Source organism: Lonchura striata, chromosome 17 (assembly GCF_050655825.1).
Source record: "Lonchura striata isolate lonStrDom1 chromosome 17, ASM5065582v1, whole genome shotgun sequence".
NCBI lineage: Eukaryota > Metazoa > Chordata > Aves > Passeriformes > Estrildidae > Lonchura > Lonchura striata.
This window is the reverse complement of record NC_140719.1, coordinates 12,727,645-12,750,566: the sequence shown is the minus strand read 5'-3', so window position 1 is coordinate 12,750,566 and position 22,922 is coordinate 12,727,645. Positions and strand designations below refer to the sequence as shown.

The following is a 22,922-nucleotide window of genomic DNA, read 5'->3' as shown; positions in this document are numbered from 1 at the left end:
ATAAAAACCATTTGTCCATGCCAGGACACCCAGAGGGCCTTAGGCCTATGACCTACTGCCTTCCATTTTGCCTCCATGGACAGTGGAATGGAATTCTGTGCAGCCCAGCACGTGGTCTGGGACTGGGATCACTGCAGAGCTCTGCACAGCAGGAACGTTGCTCTGGGCTCCCTCCTTCCTGCTCCTACGGGAGGGTCTCACAGAGCAAACAGGAACGTCCAGGAGCACCACAGACCTGCTGGGATGGGAGCAGCAGCAGGCAGGCTCTTAGGAGATCAGGGTCTGTTCCAAGCCTGGGAGATGGCGTGGCATTGGCTATGGCATGGGATGAGAGCCTGGCATGGAGAGGCAAAGCAGTGACAAGATGGTAGTGCAGGACAGCAGCATGGCTGCCGCTGCCCTCGAGCCTCTGCCACCTACCGCCGTCACACTTCAGCGTGCCACGTAACAGAGGGACACCAGGAATGGACGCTGCTCTGTGTTCCTGTCCCTGGAGGGTCTCTGTCTCAGGCCAGGAGTGCCAGAGCTGAGGTACATCCCCACATCCGATGCCACTGTGGGGTTGGCACTGATGTGGCAGCTCGGAGCCACCTCCCCTCCATGGCAGCAATCTCCACAGGCTAACAGCAATCCCCACCTGGCCCCTTCACTGCCAGGGCCTGGACAGCCCAAACTCACCTGTTTGTGCATGGTGCGCTGCTTCATCTCGGGGCTGTCACCCTTGGAGGAGGAGGACTGCTGCCGGAGCCGCGCCCCGCTGCCGGGCCAGTCGGGCGATGAGGACATCATGCTGCCGCTGGAGGGTCGCTGGTACTGCACCGTGTTCAGCAGGGAGGGCGGCGTGCGGCCGCGGCTGACGGGCGGCGGCGGCGGCGGCTGGTCGATGCGCCGCTGCGGCCCCGCGCTGTTCTGCCGCGGCATCGTGGGCTGGCCGCCCTTCTCGGTCAGCGACAGCTGCCGCCGGGCCAGCTCCCCCGGCCGGCGCGAGAAGTCCTCGGCGGCGGGGCCGGCGAAGCCGTGCTTGTTGGCCGCCAGCTCCTCGCTGTTGCTGTGGGAGCTGAGCGAGCTGTGGCACTCGGAGCCGGAGTCGCCCAGGCCGCGCGGGGACAGCGGCAGCCCGGCAGCCATCTGGTACACGGGGTTCTGGAAGGACAGCGGCGCCAGCAGCTGGGGCCGGCCGGGCGCGCTCTCGCCGCTCGGCGTGGTGGGGGTCTGGCCCACCCGGCGCACGGTGGCCATGGCCGTCACGCTGTTCTGCTGAGTCCGTGTGGTCCATACGCCCTGCAACTGCCCCAGGGACGACTGACTGTCATTGAGCGAGTCGGCTGTGCCGGGCGCGTTGGCCCCACTGTCCAAGAGCCGATTGTCCTGCAAGTCCACCATGGACAAACTCTTGCTGCCATTAGACATCTGCACGTCGGGCTCATTGGCCTCTGAGTAACTGGAGCTTCGGGCAGGCGAGGGCTGGGCCCCAGCAGACCTTGTGACAAAAAACAAGTCCTTGTTTTCAGGGGTTGGAGATGGTAACCGTGTGAAATCTATCAGACTGCGGGGAAGTCAGTGCGTAAGAAGAGGAGAGGAAAACAAAACAAAAAAGAAGAGTTGTGAATGCTGCACCAGAGCAGGAAAACGAAATCACTCAGAAATCAGGGTGGCGCAGCTGTGTGGGACAGGGATGGGGACAGGGACAGGACCCAGACCCAGCAGGAGCAGGGACAGGCCTGGCCCAGCTGGGAGCAGTGTGAGGAGTGGGGAGGGTGCTGTGGAGCCCCGGGCTGGCCTGGGAATGGGCAGGTGAGGGCAGGTGAGTGAGGGCAGTGTGTGCACACAGGGCACTGCGCTGTCACGGGGCTCAGGGACACGCTCCTGGGGGCTGCTCTGCTCTGGGTCACTGCGTGTCACCCTTCCTGCTCCAAAGGCTGTCTCCATGCCAGTCCTGTGTCCCTGCTCTGTACCTGGGCAGCAAGCTCCTGTGGGCACGCTGGCCAGCATCTGGACAGCACAGAACACTGGGGGCCAGGTAACACCAGACACTCACACAGCAGAGCTAAAGCCTGGCAGCTGAAGGTTATCCCCCCACTCCTGCTGTAATGCACATTCATGCAATATTGATTTCTTGGGGATACAAAGAAAGAGCTTTCCAGTAGCTTCATGTGAATATTCTGCTATCAAAGATGGTACATTGTAAGCAAGTATTGGGGGGGAAGCATATTGTCAGAGATCCTCTATAGCAGTGGATTTAAATAATTGTACGTCATGCTGGGAGGCACTAGAGATGAAAACTGATTAGAGCAAGTCCAGTGCCATTGCTGCCTTTCATTCCTAATTAAACTGTTAAATATTATGCAGTTTCCACTTATAAACTATTTTACTAGCAGAGTCTTTCTGTTTGTGTGGGCTCCATTTCATTTTCCACAAGCAGAAACACTAGAGGTCTGCAAAAGCCTCATTCTCCCCATGAATGAAGCTCCTTACCTAATCAGGCCAAAACGTATGTAGGTGACTGTGTCTGTGAATCACTGCTCAGCAGTGAAAACTCCCAGTATTATAAAACCTGGACAGAGTAGGCTGAAATTGCTTGTGAGGCCTCTACAGCTTGGACAGTTCCAGAACTATCCAGGTCTGCATATCAGTGAATTCAGCACACACCGTATTTTGTACAAAGGTGGGTGAGGCCAATCCTGTACATCTCTCATAGCCCTTAACACCACCACCCATCACCTCAAGGTCAGACTATCAGACCCTCAAGTGGATGAACACTTTGCTTCTGCAGCCACATCTCAACACCTGAGACCAGAACCTCCAGATTCCTCATTTCCCAAACCAGTTTTGGCTCTCAAGGGGCCCAGGATGGAGCCACAGACTGGCACTACCACCCACTGCTCTCTCCAGAGTTAGTGCTGAACTACATCCAGCACCAGTTCTGTAATGGGACAGGCCAGTCAGTGGATCAGGCAACTCCACACTGCACCTGTCCTGCCTGTCCCTGCGTGACTACTCCGTGTGTCCCTGGTGTGTGGCCAGGCCCCGTTGGTCTCTTACCCAGATAAGTCATTCTCTATGACCATTTTCTGCAGCCCTGCGGAGATGCTGTTGCCAGCACTGGGTGTGGAGGCAGCGTGCTCGGCCGTGACCGACACCTGCACACAGGCCGGGTTACTGAGGGCGGCGTTGACGTCCCGCAGGATCCGGGGCAGAGGCCCCAGTTTGGTGGCAGTGCCCTGGGCAGAAAAGAGAGAAGAATTACCACCACCATCTTGTGCTTTTTGCTAGCGAACTGTGGGCTTTGCCAATTGTTGGACAGTCTCTTCAGAGAATCACACAAACAACATTTTCTCCATCATTTCCCGCCCCCAAGGCTGTCCCTGTCATCCCCTGGATACCTGCTCCAGTTGGGAAATGACTTCCCAGAGTAGTGAGTGCAATGTGGACAGTTCCCGGCCCAGGTCAATGTAGCCCTCAAAGCCAGCTGTGTTTGAGATGGTTTCGGGATTGGAAATCTCCAGGAGAAATCTCTGCATGTTAGTCCATTCATGTTCCAGGAACTGATTCATAAAGGACATGTACTCCTCTTTGCTGCCAAACCTATTGAGAGAGCAACATGGATTTCAGCTAAATCCAGGGGAAAAAACTGCAGTCCATGGAAAGGGCAGGTACAACACAGCTAAAACCCTTCCTCTGGCATCTCAACCCTTCCAAACCTTTGGGATCCCTGGGCTGTGAGCAGGCACCTGGGACACCTCACTGACTGTGGAACCAAAATTAACCCCAGCCTGATCCAGCTAAGCCCTCATCAGTGTGGGATCTGCACAACAGGAACAAAGGTGAAAGCAGAAACAAAGGAGTTCTTGGTAACCCAGTGTCTCACTGCTGGGTCAGGGCACAGCCTCCAGAAACGGGACCTGTCACAGGAAATCAAGATGCTGTCACAGCAATCCCCCTCAGCTGACTGGAGCCCAGTGATGGATGGGGGCAGGAATCCTATGCTCTCCAGCAAAGCCAGCACAACTGCTCTGGGATCATCTTGGAGAGCCACCCCTGCAGCTGGGCTAGCCCCATCGTCCCCTCAGGCTTCCTGCCACCTCCTTCTGCCTGCCAAGCTCTTCACCCTCAGTATTTTGTCTCATCTAGAACACAGCAGGCCTCATGGTTGGACTGTCCTGGCAGCAGCTGGTGTTCTGCCAGGGGTTCCATGGGCCAGGCTCAGCCCAGTGGCATGCACAGGACAGCTTGGCTTGATCACTTCAGCTTGACTAATGTCAGCTTAGTTAAAGAGCCTTTCCTGCAAAGTGCTAGAAATATGCTGAAAACCCTTTAGTTAGGGATTGGTCAGGAATACAGAGAATTTCTGTCATCTAGTGTAACACACTTGTACATCTCCTGCCGGTGTCCGCAGGCGTGTCTGTGCGTGGCTGACTGTGAGTGTGAGTGCTAAGCCAGTTTCCAGATCTAAGGAGCTTTAGATAGAAAGTGTCCATTCATGTTTCAGAAAGCTCATCATTTTGTTATCAGAGCTCAGGATAAGTAGCTCAGAGCTACAGCCAGTGGAAAGATTTTCAGAAATCTCTCGCTTTGTTTCCATCAAACCAATGGGCTTAGTTAGAAATTGATGGTGTCTCTGTTCTCAGGCCTTCCCAGTTCAGTCAGCTGCATTTTAATATCAGGGAAGGTCCCAGAGCTCAAAGGAGGGATGGAACAGTTCCTGAGCCAAGCACATCCCTGCTACTGATTGGGTTGTGGTCCTACACCCACAGGACATCACAGGAGAAAGTCCCCGCTGCCACCCCACTGCTCATCCATGTGGTCAAAACAGCCTGTTTTCCTGCTCATAAAACATGTCCTGTTTCGGAAACTTGAATGATCTCCCTGACCCAACAGCAAGGGAACGAATCCCAGAAAGATGTGGGGAAAAAGCCAACAGGAAGCAAACAGGCCCTTCCCAGCGAGGAAAGGAGTGGCCAAGTGTGGGACTCTGTGCCGGCGCCGTGGCTCTGCCCACGCACCCGGAGGTTCTGTCCCCTCCCCAGCCCTGCCCACAGCCTGGCTTACTTGGCAAAGTTGGCGAGGTTCTGGGTGACCTTGGCGATGAGGGTCAAAGTGCGTGCGGTGCGGTCATCGGGGTACTCCTGGAGCAGGCTGAACAGGGACGGGGACATGATGGCCGGGCACAGGAACCGCAGGAACAGGGAGGCACTGATCAGGCGCTCGCTGATGTCGGGGCGGCCTCGGTTGCTGCACTCCTGTCTCCACGAGGCAAAAACCTCTTTGAGCTCTCTTGGGAAGACACTGAAATGACACAAGGACAGGTAGTGTCTGTCAGGGTTGGAGTGTCAGGAGTCTCACACCATGTAGGGGAAAAAGCAAAGCTGCTCTGTAAAGTTATGAGAGAAGCAGCTTTTATTGGACCTTATGCTGGGTGCCAAGACCCCAGAAAACTGGGAAGACTGGGATACGAAACAAACTGTACAGAAGCTCTTCAGGACTCAGTGGTGGTACCATGGGGTGCTCTGAGCTGGACAGAGCTGGGAGCTTAGCCAGCAAGGAGAGCATCTCCTGAAGAATCACCAGCATCACTGGAATCTCTGGCACAGCTGGAGCTTGCAGGGGGGCTCTGCAAACTGTAACACTCCTGTTCAAGCACCTGGATCAAATCCCACTGTGCCTAGTACAAACACAGAGCCCCACCGGAGTTACTCCAGCCTTGTAGCTGCACAGACCTCAGCCTGCCTTTCCCGGATGCCAGAATTCCCTGGGGGCCAGCGGACGCTCACTGCAGCAGCCCTTATCGCTGGAGAACTGCTGCCTGTTCCTGCTCAGCCCTCCCCAGCTCCCTGCTCCAACCTTATCCTGTTCCCAGCATGTGTTATTTATTCAGCTGGAGACTCCCACTCAGAAGCAGGCTGGCACTGGGCTGGCCACTGGTCCTGGTGTCCCTGGCACACAGATCCCATTGCCCTGGCCAGGAACCACCGTCCTTGTGTCACACCCAGAGCTGTTCCACGATAGCAGGGGTACCACAGCAACTGAGTGGGGTCAGGCTCCATTTCAGGCCATCTGACCTTCTGACACAGCAGTGACACTCCATGGAAGTGCCTGGAAAATGCTGCCATCCTGTTCAGCTTCTGCTCTGTGCTGCCTTCATGCTTTGACCTCCATGAGCTTTTTTACCCCGAGCTCTACAAATAACATTAGCCAACGTCTTTGGCTGGATAAATTCTCCTCTGTCTTTGGCTTGATCCACACAATTGGACAAAACCCTTTTACTTCATGGTATTTGCCCAGAAACAGGAGAATCCTTTAAGCAATTTGAGGCTTGAATGATCAGGACAGGTTGTGCAGTGACTGGAGAGCAAAGCCCTGAAATGCAGCAGCCGCACGTTCCCGTCACAGGCTGGAGCCCGTGGAAGTTTAATTGTGTCACAGCGGATGGAATTCGGATCGTTGGCTTTATGTGACAAACGGGCCCGTAATTCATTACCCAACTTCCCAGTAACGAGCTTCCACATGCTGAAATTCTGCTTACACTGAAACTTTCCAGATGTCCAAATTATGTCATAATTATAACAATTTTCGGTTATTGTGAACCTCTTTCCTCTCCCTGACTCTCTGCACAGATGAGCACACACACTCCAGTGCTCTATTTAAAGCAGGATCATTGGCTGTTGGGATACCTTGGCCAATCCCAACACTCATCAGTCCAATTAATACCCAAGAACGACTGAGCTCAAAGGACTCAGGGGGAACCACTCAGAGCAGCAGCTCAGCTGCTCCAGCCTTCCTTGGAAAGGCAGGATGAGAGGAACAAACTTCCTGTGCATTCCTGACTTTCCCTGGGTCACTTTTCAAGCCTATTTTTAGACTGACCTTTGAGTGCTGCTTTGAGTATTTTTAGGAAGACATTAATTCAAACCATTATGATCCACTGCTGACTAGAAGTGGTGAATCCCTCCTGGGAAAGCAGGCAAACGCCATTCCTGAGTCAGAGTTATTAATTGGCCAAGGATAGGGAACAGGATACCTGTAAAGCACCTGCCCTTTGTGTACCTGTGGTAAATAATGGCAGCCTGAGCAAGCCTCTTAAGAGCTCCCTGCTCTCCCCCTGAGCAGGGTCTGTTCTCTTCCTGGCTTCCAGGAGGGCACACTCAATATCTTGGGAGATTATTTATAATAAGTTTTCTGACCTCAGCAGAACAGCTAGGAGAGGAAAGAAAATGAGAAATCCTTGTTATCAAAGACCTCCTTACACCAATATTATCCCTTGTTGATGCTCTGCAACAAGAGTGTTGTTACAAAATACATTAATAAAAACTATGCCCAGATTTTAAGCAGAAAGGCTGGAAATCCAGCAGTGAGACAAAAATGCTCCTTCTCTCATGATCAGGACCAAAGACTCTGGGTATGCTAGCAAAAAGCAGAAAGAAAATATTTTTAGTTCTGCAAGTAAAGAGAGTCCCAAGTCCATCTTTTTCCCCTTTGAGGTCACCTCTGCCAGCAGTAGCTGTCACAGACCCAGGGACTGCTGGCTCCCAGCACAGCTGTGCCCAACAACCACCTCCTAGCAGGATTTAGTGCCTCGCACCAGCCCATTTGGGATATTCAGGCCTGTCCCAACCAGTTGCAAGAACCTTTACCCTGAGAACAAACAACTCGGAAATGCCTCCAGCTGCATACCAGGCCTTGGGCCAAGGAGGCAAAGGGCTCCCATCAGCCAGCAACCGCCCAGAGCTAGGAGAGAGAGGGGTTAATCCAGAGGAATGTGGGATGCTGAGCCAAGCTGGGAGAACAGCATCCTCCTCCCAGCTCCAGCACTCTGCAACCACAGAACATCTGCCCAAACAAAAGCTGCCTGTGCTGGGGCAGCTCCTCACAGGTGCCACAGCCCGTGCCTGCTGCAGGATTTCCGAGCTTCGTCGGATGCTCCTGGAGGTGTAGATCTGTCAGTCCCATACAGACTGACTTGTTCTGTGGGTGGAAGATCCAGGACATGCATCTCTGCCCTTTATTCCAGAATTTCATATGCATTTGGCATCAAGCACCTCTCTGAATCAATCACACTTGGCTTTCCTTGCCTCCACTGCCCTGTCCCTGTGCCCCTGTGTCCCTTCAGCACCACTGAAAACAAGGGTGCCAGAGAATGCGGGAGGGTGCCCCATCCCCAGAGCACACACTCCAAACTGGCAGCTCCCCCTGCACAGCTCTGCCAGAGCCATGGACAGGTCCCAGCTCCTGCAGCCACGGCACTGCAGGAGGAGGCAGCGCCACTGCCGGGGTACCCACCAGTAGGAGTTGATGATCTTGCAGAAGGCCAGCTCGCAGCACATCTTCAGGTTGCCCTGATGTTCGGGGAGGTCTGAAGACGAACATTTGCTGGGATCCACCTCACAATTTTCATCTGATTCATACAGTGCCTTGATGAACTCTCCTGTAAAACAGAGTTGCTGATGGGTTTGGAGACTTGAGAAGTGCAGCCTTCAAGCAGCTCTATTCCTAAGCCCCAGTGCCGAGCAGCTCCCTGGCACCCCATCACACTGCAGGAAGACAAGAGGGATACAGGAGCACGTGGTGGCCCCTGGGGCCACTCTCCATGTCTCCAAGAGGACCCAGGAGAGTTCCTGATGGTTCCTTGGGAGCACACCCAGCACCCTGCACATTCCACCCCTGTTCCCAGCTGGCAGCACTGTCCCTGTAGCTCTGGGATATTGCATCAGGGCAGCGCTGCCCAGCACCCACCTAACCCCCCTGCACCAGCTCCAGAAACACTTCCTCGGGCTAATCCAGGAGGAAGGATGCTGGCAGGCTCTGTAATTATTGGTAGGATGGCCTGCTACTGCAGCCTGTGCCCTGGTGCTGACAAACCACTGTGATTCACAGAAGAAATAGGTAATTAAAGGAAAGAAACAATTTACTTGGTTTATTTTGAGCTGAACATTACATAAAATGAAATGACAATATTTCCTTGAGTCTTCCTGTGCTCCTCTTTGCTGCCTGGCTGTTCCTCCTCACCCTTGCAGAGGCTCACACTGAGCTGCTCCACCAGCTTCTGCTCTTGTGCCACCTTTCACTGCAGGGTATCTGGGTACAGCCCCCGCACTCAGGGTTGGGGGTCAGTCCTACATCCCAGCAGTGACTGGGGAGACTGGGACAGGGTAACGTGGATGAGGAGGCAGCGTTTAGCTTGGGCAGCATTCTGGGAGAAAGGTTTGCTTTGGTTTTCTTCTAATTCCAGATGGTTTGCTCCTAATTTCCGACTGTCTTGGATTTTCCCATCCTGTTTTTTCCCCACTCCAATCTGCATTCCTTCCCTATTGCCAAAACAAATTTTAATTACATACTGGAGAGCCTCTCCAGTGTATTTTCAGCTCTGCCAGGGAGCTCTGGAGCTGCTCTGCTCTCCTGCAGGTGATGCCTGCTGTTCTTTCTTGGCCCCATCACCTGCTCCATGGTTCCAAGGACAGTGCCATGCTGCCCTGGGGCATCTTGTGACACACAGGTGATTCATCTCCCTGGGAAAAGGTCACTCAGAACCAGCACCCCCCTGTGAGCAGGAACCCCAGGCTCCTCCTGCACGAGATGGAACTGGCCTGGCAGCATTGAGTCCCCAACAGGGAATATTTCAAAATTCTCTGATATCATTAATCTCCTGGCTTTTGAGAATTTTTATGAGTAATCTACTTACAGATTTGCCTTCAACCAGAAAGCATTACAATGCAGAAATAAGTAATATTCCTTTTGTTATTCTTGTGGGCTCTCTGACTGAATTTGCTCAATTATTTCCCTTTCTTCAAGGTTTTTATTATTATTATTATTATTATTATTATTATTATTCTCTTAATAAAGTATTTATGCTTCTTTGCTCCTTGCTAAAATTATACAAATCCACTAGCAGGAACCCAACATACTGAAAAATTAACACCTCAATAGAAACTCTGCTCATCCTGCCCTGGAATGTGGATCCAGTGGAAGCTCATAGAGGTTCCAAGGCAGCCTCTCCCCATCCTCGTGCTGTGTTCCCTGCATGCAGCAATTCCTTCCTGACCTGCCCAGAAGCAGAAACTTCTGATTATTTTAATTTGCATCAAGAGAAGTATTTTTGGAGCCACAAACAGAGCCAGCGCATGAAATAAAAAAGCCACCAGGAGGGTTCCCAGTGCGGGATGCTCCGGGAGGCAGTGCATCACTGCGACTTGGGAGATCTCATCTGACTCAGGAGCGCTGCAGGAGCTGGGCAGCATCTCTGGTGGGGCTGCAAGGGGGGAGATTCAATCAGCCCGTGACAGCCAGTGCTGAGACAGGAGCCCTGGCAGGCAGCAGAATGCCTTCAAACATCCACTGGTTATCTCCTCTGAAAGCAGATGAAGGTCCCAGCCCTGCAGTCACCTTCACCTGGCAGCAGGGAGCTGCCCACCGCTGCCACAGCCGTGGCCAGCCTGCCAGGGAAACCCTCCAGCAGGAAAATGCTGATGGCTCTGATGGCCATCAGGGCTCAGGAGATGTCCCCACCATGCAGCCTGGAGAACTCTGGACAACACCTGCCAACGCTCTGTACGTACCTAAGGCATCTTGTAAGTATTTCTGCCCCACCAGCTTCAGGTATTCTTCGATTGCTTTGGTGGCCAGTGTGTTCTCCCTGAAAATGAGATGCTCATTCTCACCACAGCGATCAACTTCAGACATCATCAGGTCAGTCAAGAAATCCTGGAAAGCAAAGCCCATGGTGGGTGACCACGCACTGACACTGGTTCCACAGAGCTGCAGCTCCCCAGCCCGGGAGGTGCCACCTTCGTGAGGCACCCAAGGGACTGCAGGTGCTGCAGTCCTGCCTCACCACCTGCCCCAGCTTCCTCAGACGAGGAGAAATAAACCCCTGAGGGCCTCAGCTCTTGCAGCCCAACATGACCCATCCCATCCCAGATCTGCCTCTCCATCAGTGCTGCTCTCGTGTCAGCTTCACATTCTGTGGGAAAAACCTTTTCTCCCCTGTTAAACATGGCTGTGTTTGGTGTCCAACTGCACTGGCTGCAAACCAGAGCCATGCTCCAATGTCATGAGTTGTGCCCAGTTAATGGCTGAGACACAAGCCTTAGATATGCACTGAGATACTCACATTTCCCATTTCCCCCCTATTCATGGAGATAAACAGCATTGACAGTGCCTGTTTTGGGCACATTCTTGGCCTGATTTGCACACGACCAAGCCATGGGATCTGATAAGCCCCAGCAAGGGAAGGGGTGAGCAGGAGCAGCCCCTGACAGCTGCCCCTGCATCAGTCTGGCCTCAACTGCAAATTCTAGAGGAAAAACAACATTTTAGTGAGCTCTGGGTCTGCTCCAGCCACTGAGCAGGGGGTCAGGAGCTCCTGGGCATGCTGCTGATCTGAGTGTGCTGCAGCTAGGCCTGATCCAGGAGGAATGCCAGGCACCTGCTAATGATGATACATGTGCTCTGTGTTCTCTGCACTGCTAATGGACAGAGCAGCTCTGCCTGGCTCCTCCTCCTCGCTGCACCAGGTGCTGAGGTGTCACCACTCACCTGAGTGACAATAGAGAGAGGCCACTGGCACCGTGTAAATCACCCACATTAACCCTCTGACTGCCTCCCATGTGGGAGACAGGGAAATTATGACACACACACACATCCATTCAGCTCCACAGCCAAGGGCACCTTCTTAAAACTCCTTCCATTAAAACAACAGCATCTGCTTAGTAATAACCTTCCACTAGGAAATTCTTCATTTCCCCTGACAGTTACAGCCTGTTCCTGGCAGGGGCAGCAGGAGCACCTCAGGTCCAGTCCCTGATGTCCCCCAGCACAGCAGAGCTGCCATGGTCCAGCCTGTTCCAACCCACACTGGGGAGTGGGGACATCAGGTCCTACTCCCTGCCAGTGGCTGGATGGGAGCTTTGCACCAGATGCAACTTGCTCTGTTTCATTTTTCACATGGGTATCTCTGAATTAAAAGTGTAATCAAGGTCCCAACAAACAGGTTTCCCTGAACCCAGAAGACCCAAATAATTTAATCCACAGACCCTCCACCACTGTGCTCCTGTCCCAGGCAAAGGCAAACCCTAGGGCAGGCAGCTACATCCCTGTGTAAGAGCACAGGAGGAGGGGAGGTGACATCCCTGCAGTACCAACCACCACGGCTCCCACCTTCCCACAACACTGACTGGGACCAGCACACTGCCTTGACTTTCCCCCAAGACCCTCCAAAAAAGCTAGAGGAGGGGCTTTGGGCTAAAAAGAAAAAAAAAAAAAGTCACTTCCATTATTTCTTTAGCCAGAAGATGCCCTTCCTCAAATCCTGCTACGTCTGCAACGCTCTGGCAGCTGCAGAGGCAAAAATCCCTCCTGGAAGCAAAGCACGTGCCTCCCTCTGCTATTTTCTCTCATTTTGCCCTTTTTATCAGCCAAGCTGGAATGAAACTTTAAACCCTGCTCAAATCCCGTTAGCTGCTATCTGGGTAACTCTATCACCTTTATCTTCCCGGGGCTCTCCCAGGGTACGTTTCAATTCCAAGCCACCGCTCAGGCTGACACAAGGTGCTGATTCTTAATTAGCAGCCGCTGACCTTGGCTTTGCTTGATTCTCTTTCCTGTCACTTTCCCAACATACTAATTATCTCAGGAACACTGAGTTTTACAGCGTCTCTTAGCCAAGTGTTTGCTTCTCCCCTCTTGTCAGCTGAGCCCTGGAAACCCAGGGCCAAGTGGGAGCCAGAGTTAATGTGAATTTGGGTGACTTGGGCTAATGTACAGAATCCACCAGAATTTAAAACAAGGTAAGATTCCCTGGCAGGACTCAACACAAAGCCAGAACAGATCCCCTGGAAATCTCTGCTGCTGTTACTATTCCCTATGGAACACCTGCAGCTCAGCAGTTGGGAAAAGGACCCCTTGTCTCTGAAGCGGAAAGGAAAGCTGCTAAAGTCCCAGAGAATTCCATTATGGCACAGAACCCAAGGCTGAGGAGTAACACTGCAGAATCTGGCCTTGCAGCTGAGCAGGGAAGGAGGTGGGAGCCAGGACAGCCAGAGCATGCCACGGGTCAGGCTCCTCCCTGTCCCCGCAGGTCGGGGCTGCAGGGCCGGGCCCTGGGATGTCCTTGGGCGGGTTCCTCCGCAGGGGCTGCTCTGGGCAGCTCGGCCAGCCCGGGAAAGGCTCCTCGGCCGCGGGTCACTTCCCACGACATCCTGCCATCGGCCAGACCTTCACCTCCTCCCTTCCCTCCATGGAAAAGCCACATCGGCTCTGGATCACGCTTCTGCTATCTCTGCCTTAACTACTCCAGCAGCCAGCACTCGGAAGACACAAATGGAATGCAAATACTTCTGGAATCCCTCCGGGGGCCTCACTCACCCACATACAAGGTCCTGAATAAAATGCAATAACTAAAGCCAATAAAACTCCCTGTTTCTGAGCAGCAGAGATCAGCAGGGGGTTGTTTTCAGTTAGGGCCCCTGGCAATGGAAGAAAATAAGATGCTTTATTTCATTACATCAGAGTCGAGAGGGGAAGGAAGAGGTCTACAGTCAAAATTAAGGGCTGTGGCAGTGTTCTTCAGGCTTGTTCCCTTGTTTATTTTAAGGCTTTTTGCTTCAGACTGGACAGATCTGATCCTGTGTGACCCCAGTCGCTGCACATATGCTGATAAAGGAGAGCAATTCATAAATAAATAAATTCAGAGCATGACAGCACAAGGCTGCACATAAACTAGCCTGTGCTATTCCAGTGCAGCTCCTCCCAAGGCAGGCAGGAGCTGGCAGCCCCAGTCCCGAGGGGTTCCCAGTGCTGGCTGGTCCCTGTGCCTGCAGGGTGGCACTGGCAGTGCCTGGCCCTCCACTCCTGAGCCCCTGAGGCAGAAGGATGAAGCCACAGGGTGCCTGGCAGGCTGTGGTGGGAGCAGGAGCACTTCCAAGGGAGCTGACAAGCAACACAAGTCTTGCAGGACGTGTCCTGTCTAAATCCAGAATGGATTCTGCACTTTGCCAGCCCAGGAAGATCCTCCCAACCCCTCCTCTCCGGGATGTGTCCAGAGCTGGAGCACGTGGGGTGCCAGGGAGCTGAGGAGACCCACGGCCCTGCACTGCCCATGGTGGTCACACACCCCCTGGGCTGGAGCTGAGCACTCCTGGCATCGTAACTGACTGATGGGCAGATTGACTTTGAAATAATAAGGTTCTCCAAATCACAAGCCTGATTAATAGGATTGACTTAACCTTAAGAGGATTGAATTGATAAAGGTAATAAGATTATTGCTTATTTCAAAGACTAGCTCAGAGTCCAGCTGGGCCCTTATGCAAAGGTGAAAAACACCAGTGGTCGGTAGGGCTGTAGGTTTCAGGTGCAGGAGCACTGGGAGACGCCCATGGGAGAGGGAACTCTGGCACAGGAGGCTGAGGAGGAGGAAAGGAGAGGGGCAGCAGCTGGGTCCTGTACAGGTGGTCTGAAACCAAGGACCCCAGCCCCAAGTTCTCAACCCTTCCATCACACAGATCCTCTGAGGATCTGCTCCAGATATTTCTCTGCCAGGAAACAGTGATCTTCCCTCCTTCAAACCCTGCAACTCATCCACGGCACTTTTGGTCTTTTCTAATTCTCCTCTGGAAAAGGTGGTGAATGGCAGTGTGAGGTTAACTCACGGCAATCTGTGTCCATCACCTTGCTGGGGGAAATAAGCAAACCTGAGGGATACAACACTAACACACTGAGTGACCTCTCATGTCCCTGCCTGAGCCCAGCAGTCACTTTTCAGCCCTGTGTGGTGTCTGCAGGTCCCAGAGGCCTGACCCAGCCCTGGAACGGGGGGAGCAGCTACATCTGCTCAGCTGAGGCACATCCTCTCAGCACAAACAAACAGGGACAGATGTTTATCCCTCACTCCATTCCCAACACCATAAATATTTATTTCCAGTGAGCAGCTGGCTGGTTAGAGCTTTGTCTAATGCTGGGTTTGATCTACTAGTGCCCTGGACAAGAGAAGTTTTTTGTATATTTATGGTCATGAACTGAGCTCTGGGAGCTCTGAGACAGCCCTAAAACAAATCTAAGCATGGGAAATATTCTGGAAGCATCAGAAGTCCTTTGGGAAGGATGCAGCCACCTATCCACAACCACATCACAGGGGCCACACCAAGCCCTGTAAGGCAGGACTGAGCACTCCTGGTAACTCCAACCCTGGCAGGAGAACAGCTTTACAACTTTGTGTCTTTCACCTGTGGGTTGCAGAACATGGGAAAACCGTCGGGCATCTCCATATCCTTAATGGGAACAAACACTTCATCAGTGCTCTCACTAGGAAGGTGAAAACAGGTAACAAGTGAAGGACTGAGCTGAGAGGCCACATCTCTGCTTCAACCACCAAATATCTCTCTCAGCCTTTCTTGCTGTAAGAGACAGGGGACATCTGTGTGTGCCAACAGCTGATGAATGTCTGTCAGATTTTCCAGCGGGCTGGGGCAGCTCCCTCCCTCCTTGCACTCAGAGCCTTATCAAAACCCTCTTCCCCTCCCCTCCACCCACTGCCTTGGCAGCTGCTCAGAACTTCCCAGGCCTGCCCTGCGCACACCAGCCCAGCGCTGCAGGGATGAAGTTCTTCCTTTCCCACACAGAGATCAAGGGAAGCATGGACTTTGACTCCAGAGGGGCTCTGCTTTCATGCTCCACCTTTTAATCTATTGTGATACAGCTACAGCCCAGGAAGAAACAGAGATTTAGGGAAAAAATTCAGCTACAGCCCTTGTCCCCCTTCCACCTGCAGCCCCAGGCGTGCTGCCCCCGTGGCAGGAGGACTCTGGGTTGCAGCAGCTCCAGGTAACCACACCGGGCTGGCAGGGTTCCCTCGGGACTGGTGCCTCCCCAGGGACACTGGTGGCTGGGACCTGGCTGTGTCTGGCACGTGGCACCATCGCACCTCTCCTGCCCCGAGCTCTGGGCACACACACAGCCCGACCCCGGCCTCATTAAGGGATTACCCCGAAACAGCCCAACGGCAATTAGCTGCTAACGAGTCTTCCAAGATAATCTACTGGACACTTGTTTCACAGTCCGTAATTGCTGCTACAGCAGCCAAGAGCCACAAAACCCCCTTTATCACAGAAATCAATCAGCCACAGGGCAGGGGGGGATTTTGAAGGGCTCACTGGGAAGGCTCCTGGTGATGCACAAGGGCGAGGAACCCACCTCCAGCCCAGGCAAGCTTTCGAGAGTCACCAGGTGACAGAGGCCTGGAGAAGGGAGTCCCTGCCCTGCTGGCCCAGCACTCGGGGGTCAGGGTGCTGGGGCAGCCATGGGGAGCTCTCCTGAGGGGTACCGGGGTGCACCCACATCCCCCAAGCAGGGCTGAGGGGGTGCTTTCTTCTCTCGTTCATTATTTTTCTACCTTTCTGCTGCCTTTCCCTCTCCCTGCTTGTCCAGCCCAGGATGCAGCACCTGGTTCCCATGCTCCAATAACTCCTGTTGCTCTGACAGCTCCCAAAACCCTGCGCTAATGCTGATGGCAGATGACAGGCAGGGAAAGCAGAAGCTCCATTTTAGGGGAAAAGTCATCAAGTCTGTTTACTGTTTGCTGTGTCCCCTGTGTAAAGCCTCTGGGATCTCAAGCACTGATGCAGACACATGTCTGGAAACACACTTGCTCCCTCTGGAGCCTCTCCAGTACTGAAAGGCAGAGAGGAAAAAGGCTGGAGCAGTGACAACCACCCTCTGCCATGCCCACACATGATCCATGGTGATTAAAACTGGGATGACACTTGAAGCCTTTTGCAGCAGAACTGTGTAAGCCATGGACAGGGTCTTCCATGGCAATGCTATTCCCACAAAGCCATGCCATAAGAGCTGCAGGAGCCACAGCGAGGAGCAGCAGAGCCCCTGGTGCCACCATAAAGCAGGGCTGTGCCCAGGAACCACGGGCTGACAGCCCTGGAGCCCTGGAACAAGGAGTGAGCAGAGACACCAAGCACAGCTCTTGTGGAGCCACAGTGTTACTCCTACAGGTCCTTCCCTGCCCTCCTGGGATCAGGAGGCTTTAACAGGCTATTTTCTCTGCTGCTGCTGCAGCAGCAGGCCCCTGGCTCCCAATCCTCTCAGCGAGCTTTGCCTGCCTTGAACTAGATCAGGCAGCCAAGCCACTTCTCTGTCTGACAGATGGTAACTAAACCTAATCCACGAGCCCGGCCACGGGCCCCGGCAGCAGCAGCAGCTGCCAAGGAAGCAGAGCCTTGTGACTGCCCCTCAGGTGAGGAGCTCACGTCTCCTCAGCACTGCAAAAGCTTTGGACATCTTGCCCTTCCCCAGCTCTCCCCTGCAGAGTGCAGGGAGATGGTCACAGAAAAACAGCGATGCTTTAACTCCTGCAGCCCTGACACGGGCACTGCCCGCTGTGGTCGTGCCAGGCCACCAGGGATGGAGGATGCTCTGCAGCAGGAGTCACTCCCTGCCCTGTGTGCTGGGGACCTCAGCAAGGAAGGGCATTCCAGCTCTGCCCACCCTGCCTGCTCCTTCACGGATCACAACCAAGAGTAACTCCCACTCTCTGCCTCCTCCTGGCCTGCTTCTTCCCCAGACCTGCAGGGCATCCCCAGCCAGGAAGGGGGCTCCAAGTGGTCCACAAAGGCTGAACTTCCACCACCTGCAAGTCAGTGGCATCAACCTCCAATGAGCATGGCCATGGGAGCACCCCTGGACCCCTTTCCAAAGGCAGTAGCACAGACACTGAAGACCCAGAGCTAATCCAGAGACATGCAGGCCTGCAGGCACCTTGGTCTGGAGTTCTGGACAGATTGCTCACTCCTGTTCAGCTTCACTGTGCAGGGTGCTCAGCACAGAGGGAGCAGAGCATGGAACCCAGGAATACCCAGCACACACCGGCTGCACAGCTCAGGCCAGCACTGCTTACATTCCATCCTGGAAAACTGCCTTCTTGCTTACTTTCACAACTGTGCCTGTTTATACAGAAAGAGCCTGGCCCCTGAACCTCCAGAAGGAGAAGAGTGAAGGAAAGTGGCTCAGCTGGTGTCTCGTGGTCCCACCAACCTCTCTGCTAATTAAGTAACTCGTGCTGTGTGTGCTACCAGCTTGTTTGCAATCAAAAGGAAAACAGAGCACGTTAACGATGGCCTGAAACCCAAGCCCAGTCTGCTCTGCCTGAGGGCCACCACAGATGGCAGAGGGTCCTACCTTGGCCTTGCCCGTGCTCTGCAGGATGTGCACCAGCGCCGACGCCATCTCCTCCTTGTTCTTCACGCTGAGCGAGGGCTCCAGCACCGAGCACAGCACCATGTAATTGTTGGTGATGTACTCAGCAAACTCCTTGTACATCTCCATGGGAAGGATGCTCATGCTCTGGTAGCGGGACTTGATGCGGATCATGGGCCCCGGGGACTTGCCCTTGCCGGGGTTGGGGCTCACCACTGGGTACCATTTCTCCACAAACTGCCGGCCCGTCACCGAGCTCACGGGGATGTTCACCTGCCCAATGAAGTTGGTCTTGTCCTTCTTCTTCTTCTTGTCAGTCTCTTTGTATAAGTGCACAGTAATGTTTTTGAGCGATGGGAGGTTATTAAATTCAAAGTGCTCCCCCCAGAAGACATTATCAGTTTTCAATTTACAGGTAGTTCGTGCATAAAGAACGTCATCCAGGCATAATTCACACAAATACTTTTTCTTAGCTGGCAGGTCCTTTGCTTCAATAATCCATAACTTTAACATATTCTCTACCCTCCTGCTGTTGTCCTGAAAAAAAAGAAGCAAAGAAAAAAAGGTCAATAAAAAACCCCACAAAGCCAAGCACAACAAAACTGGAGATATGAATTAATTATTTCGGATGTGCTAAATGAGCAGAGGCTTAATTACACTTTATTTTAAGGAAATACTGGCTCTCAAGAATTTGCATAATAACACTACTTATGTTAATTTTCCAAAATATCATCGTGCTCTCCATGTCTGTTGGTGCCAATTAATAAAAGGAACAAGGAAGATAAAACCCCTCCAAATCATGAATGTACCATTTCCCATTCCCTGCCAAGAGGGCCTCTGAAGAATCCGTAAAAACCTCACTGGTCCTGAATGGTTTGTGCAAAGCAGAAGCTGTTACAGGTTATCTCACAGCCTCCTCTGCTTTCCGTAGAGCTGCTCTACAGCAGCACTGAGTTCATGATATCTCCTGTAACACAGCAACACAAAGGGACCTGAATGCAGACCCAGGGATCGCCTCATCCATGTGGGAATGCCACCACCAATGGCAGGGAAAAAACTGTTTGTAAAACCTCACCATATTTTAGGGCAGAAGTCCAGAGCATCCAAGTTAAACACTGAGAGGAATCACAGGAGAGAGCGTCCCATGGAAGAATCATGACAATTCAGAGACAGAAATCTGCCTTGGATATCTTTTAAACAATACCAGAGCCAAGAATACTGTGGATCTTTCAGAGCTCCCTTGTGATGCTGACCTCATCCTGGAAGAACATCCAGGGGTATTTGCTGCAGGAGTGACTCCAATGATAAAGCACTGCCAGCTGCACCACTGCAAACCCTGTTTTGTTTGGAAACCCCTCACTGAAACAGCAGCCACGCTTACTCTGCTCAGCCCAGGAGTCTGGGCAGGAACATTTCTGCTGGAAGTCCACAATGGGGTACTGTAGGTTCAGGAAGTACACACAGGAACTGCACAAGAACACTGAATTCCTGACAGAAATATCAAGCTGGATACTGAGAGTTTATTGTCTATGAACTCAAACAAAGATGGAAACTCAGCCATCAGTTACTGCAGGTTTTGAGACGATGGAAATACTTCCAAATGGATTTCCACTCAACACTGCACCTTGAAGCTGTAGGGACATGCCCAACCCCAGCTCACATTCCCAGGAGTTCTCTCATGCTAAGTGTGACCACACAAACCTTACACAGCCCTCTCAGGTCAGGATCACCAGGAAAAGCCCTGGGAAAGTACTGGAGCAACTGAACTTCACTAGAGGAACATACTGCCAGAGGCAGAAGGCCACCTCTCTCCTCCACTGCTCACACTCTGATATTACAGGAAATCTTTTATTCTGACATTTGGCACTCTGCTGGGAACAACAGACTCTGAGACTGAGGGTCCCTTGAGAACCCACCAGGCCTGGACTGAATTAGTGTGCACAGGCAGGAGGAGTTCACAGGATCCATCATTGGTGTCTTCTCTGACCAGCAGATGAAGACTTGGTTGAGCTCATCAGCTGTGGAATCTGCATTAATCCTGACCAATCTTTGTAGCCAACTCCAGCACAGAAGAAGCAGCTGTACGTTTTATTTTAGGATGTACTTAGTCTTAGTGGGCCATAAAAATGCATATTGGGTGTCCCTGTGCTCCAGTGAAGAGAAGGATTTGTTCCTGTAAATCCCAAGAGATGACTTTGCACCTCAACTGGCTGGAGAAGGGCAAGCTACATTCCACTGTCACCTCTGAAAATGGACATCTGAGCTCCTCCATCACTAAAGCAGACTGTGTCAGGAGCTGACGTGAACTCTTCAGACTGTTCAGCCTTGTGACTTGGCTGGCAGCTACCTGACATCTGTCCCAAGGCTTTTGGGAGGCGACAGTCCTGTGGAAGTGGCAAGTCCCATCAGTAACAGCAAAACTAAAGATTCATCAGGTCTGATCAATTCTTAGCAAGAGCTGAAGCAGCACGTTCTGAGAGGGGAAGGAATAACTGGCACTTGTCTGTAAATATAATTGTGGAAGAAAGCAATATGGAAAAAGGCTGACCTGGAGTTCCACTTACTCACTCCAATGACAATACATCCCCTGCTGCTCCCTTGCATGGGCTATAAAGTGTGGTAACGAGGAACTGAGCTAGAGCAGAGGCAATTCCTCCCAGGCACTACCTTGTTGGGGTGCACGGCACGCCGCAGGTTCTCCATCCATTTATCTCGCTCTGCTGCCGACCGACACGAGAAGCACTTACTTCCTGATGAAGTCGTCACCTACAGCCAAAGGAACAGGATTATGTCTTGACCAGCACACTGCAGAGTGTGGTTGTGAAGAGAAGGGGGCTTAGGGAAAATGCTACTGGATTTTTGGGTGTTTTTTTTAAGTAAACAGCTTTATCCAAGCATGAAGCAACAGCCCCTAAGGCTGGTGGAAAAACAGGACAACTCTGTATGTCACAGAAATAATCATAGAAGCAAACTCCAATTACTTCTCCTCTTCCACACCAGAAAACACTAGATAATGGGCCCCATGCATGTGATGCTTTAAACCACCAACTTCCACAACTGAGAGAGTGCAAATCCTCAGATGAACTAAAGATAAATTGGAACTCTGAGTGGTTACTTGGCATTCCTCCAGGCTCAGCCCGAAGTCTGTGTCAGTAACAACCCACTCCTTGTTTCCAGCAGAACACTGGGCTCAAAAGGCTGCTTTCCCACCTTCCCCCTTGGTGTCCTGCAGCTCCAGGAGCCCTTGCTGTGAAGATCTTGGGGACAGGTCTGTACAGCCCACTCCTGGCTGTGGTACAGCTCACGGCCAGCCAGGGCACTCAGAGCTCACAGCACCCATCCTATGAGGGTGGGATGGGTAAGACCCAGGGGGAGAACCAGGGGGGCTTCCCAACCTGGACACAGCTGGAAGTGCTGCTGAGCCCTCCTCTCACGCCTCCAGGTTCATCCCAAGGGATCTTTTGCAGTATTTTTGTGACTTTCTCTGGCCATTGGAGTTCATACCCAGGGTTTAAGAAACACACTCAGAGCAGTGACATTTCCAGTGGTGCAAGTGCCCCTTACTCTTCATCACATTCCTTCTATCCCAGGGAAACTCAATCCTGCTGAGCCCATGGAAGCACCACTGTCTGGCAGCCCAGAATGACAGGCACCAAATTTCCTTTCCATGCCCCCACATCCAACTTCCTTGGCATCAAATCCAACAGCTCCCTGCAGCTGCTCCTCACACACAGATATTCCCCAAGCTGCCATCTCCTCCACACGTGCTGGTCCTGACCACCAGGAATGTGGCTCGAGCTCTCTGCCCTTTGCATTTCTTTTGCCCAGCAATATTCACCACGTACAGCTCTGCTGGGAGGCTGAATGGACCTGGCTGGTACTTTAAATAACTCCCCTGTGAGCTTCATTTCCGCCAGTCTCAACCTGCAGAGTTATTTGTGAGTGCTTTATCATCTCCCAGAGTTTGTGTTTACACACTGTGCACTGGGTTATCAGCTTCTGGGAGACACAATCTCCTTTAATTTCATGTATCTCCCAGAAGCCCAACCTGTTCTTACAGCAGAGCTGGCACTCGCTGAGATTTGTCATTAGCAAACCTCAATGATAAGTTGAACACATCCCTTCCTTTGAACACAGACCAGGGCAGAATGAGAAAAGGCCTGTTCTGTCTTTACATAAAAACGCAAAGAATCTTCCAACTCTTGATATTCCAGAAGCTTTCTCCTTCAGACAGACATTCTCCCAGTCCTTGCATACTTTTATACTCTGCCTGTAAAATACATTCTGCTGAGCACAAGCTCTCCTGAAGTTTTAAGAACAGACTCCATACAAGCAGGCACACCAGTGTGATCTTTCCAGCATCCTTTCATGCTCCAGACTATTTCCAGCTTCTTCAAAATCTCCCATGACAAACCCTCTTGCCTCATCTCATTTCCTCCCTGCTGCTGCCCATGCTCCTGTTAACCTCCATCCCTGAGCCTTTCCACAGAGTTCTGCTGGCACACAGGATTGTCACTGTGTTTTCTTGCCACACTTAAGTAAACACATGCATTATCATGGCTAAATTCGTTATTCAATTTTAAACCAATTATAAATTAATCTTTCAAAACCTAAAAAATCTGTAACTGTCATACTGAAGTAAGAGAAGGGGAAAATAATGTGTCAGATACAAAGTGTGTCTTGGTCTGATGGGAACTGAGGATCACGTCTACCATGTGTGAACAAAAATG

At 52.3% G+C, this 22,922-nt stretch overlaps 1 protein-coding gene across 14 annotated transcripts in view; it reads right to left on the bottom strand.

Moving 5' to 3' along the window:
* DAB2IP (DAB2 interacting protein) overlaps nucleotides 1-22,922 on the bottom strand; it is a 160,582-nt gene that overhangs the window by 12,016 nt on the left and 125,644 nt on the right. For 12 of the 14 annotated variants that reach the window (XM_085556311.1, XM_085556310.1, XM_085556309.1 and 9 more), the window contains 8 exons: nucleotides 20,860-20,958; nucleotides 18,175-18,729; nucleotides 10,551-10,695; nucleotides 8,278-8,422; nucleotides 5,050-5,286; nucleotides 3,384-3,585; nucleotides 3,043-3,221; nucleotides 679-1,546 (listed from right to left, as the gene is read on the bottom strand). In XM_085556311.1, coding sequence (XP_085412437.1) covers nucleotides 679-1,546; nucleotides 3,043-3,221; nucleotides 3,384-3,585; nucleotides 5,050-5,286; nucleotides 8,278-8,422; nucleotides 10,551-10,695; nucleotides 18,175-18,729; nucleotides 20,860-20,958 — 2,430 coding nt within the window. The remainder of the gene's footprint in view (nucleotides 1-678; nucleotides 1,547-3,042; nucleotides 3,222-3,383; nucleotides 3,586-5,049; nucleotides 5,287-8,277; nucleotides 8,423-10,550; nucleotides 10,696-18,174; nucleotides 18,730-20,859; nucleotides 20,959-22,922) is intronic. The other 2 variants (XM_085556305.1, XM_085556306.1) reach the window with 2 other exon arrangements.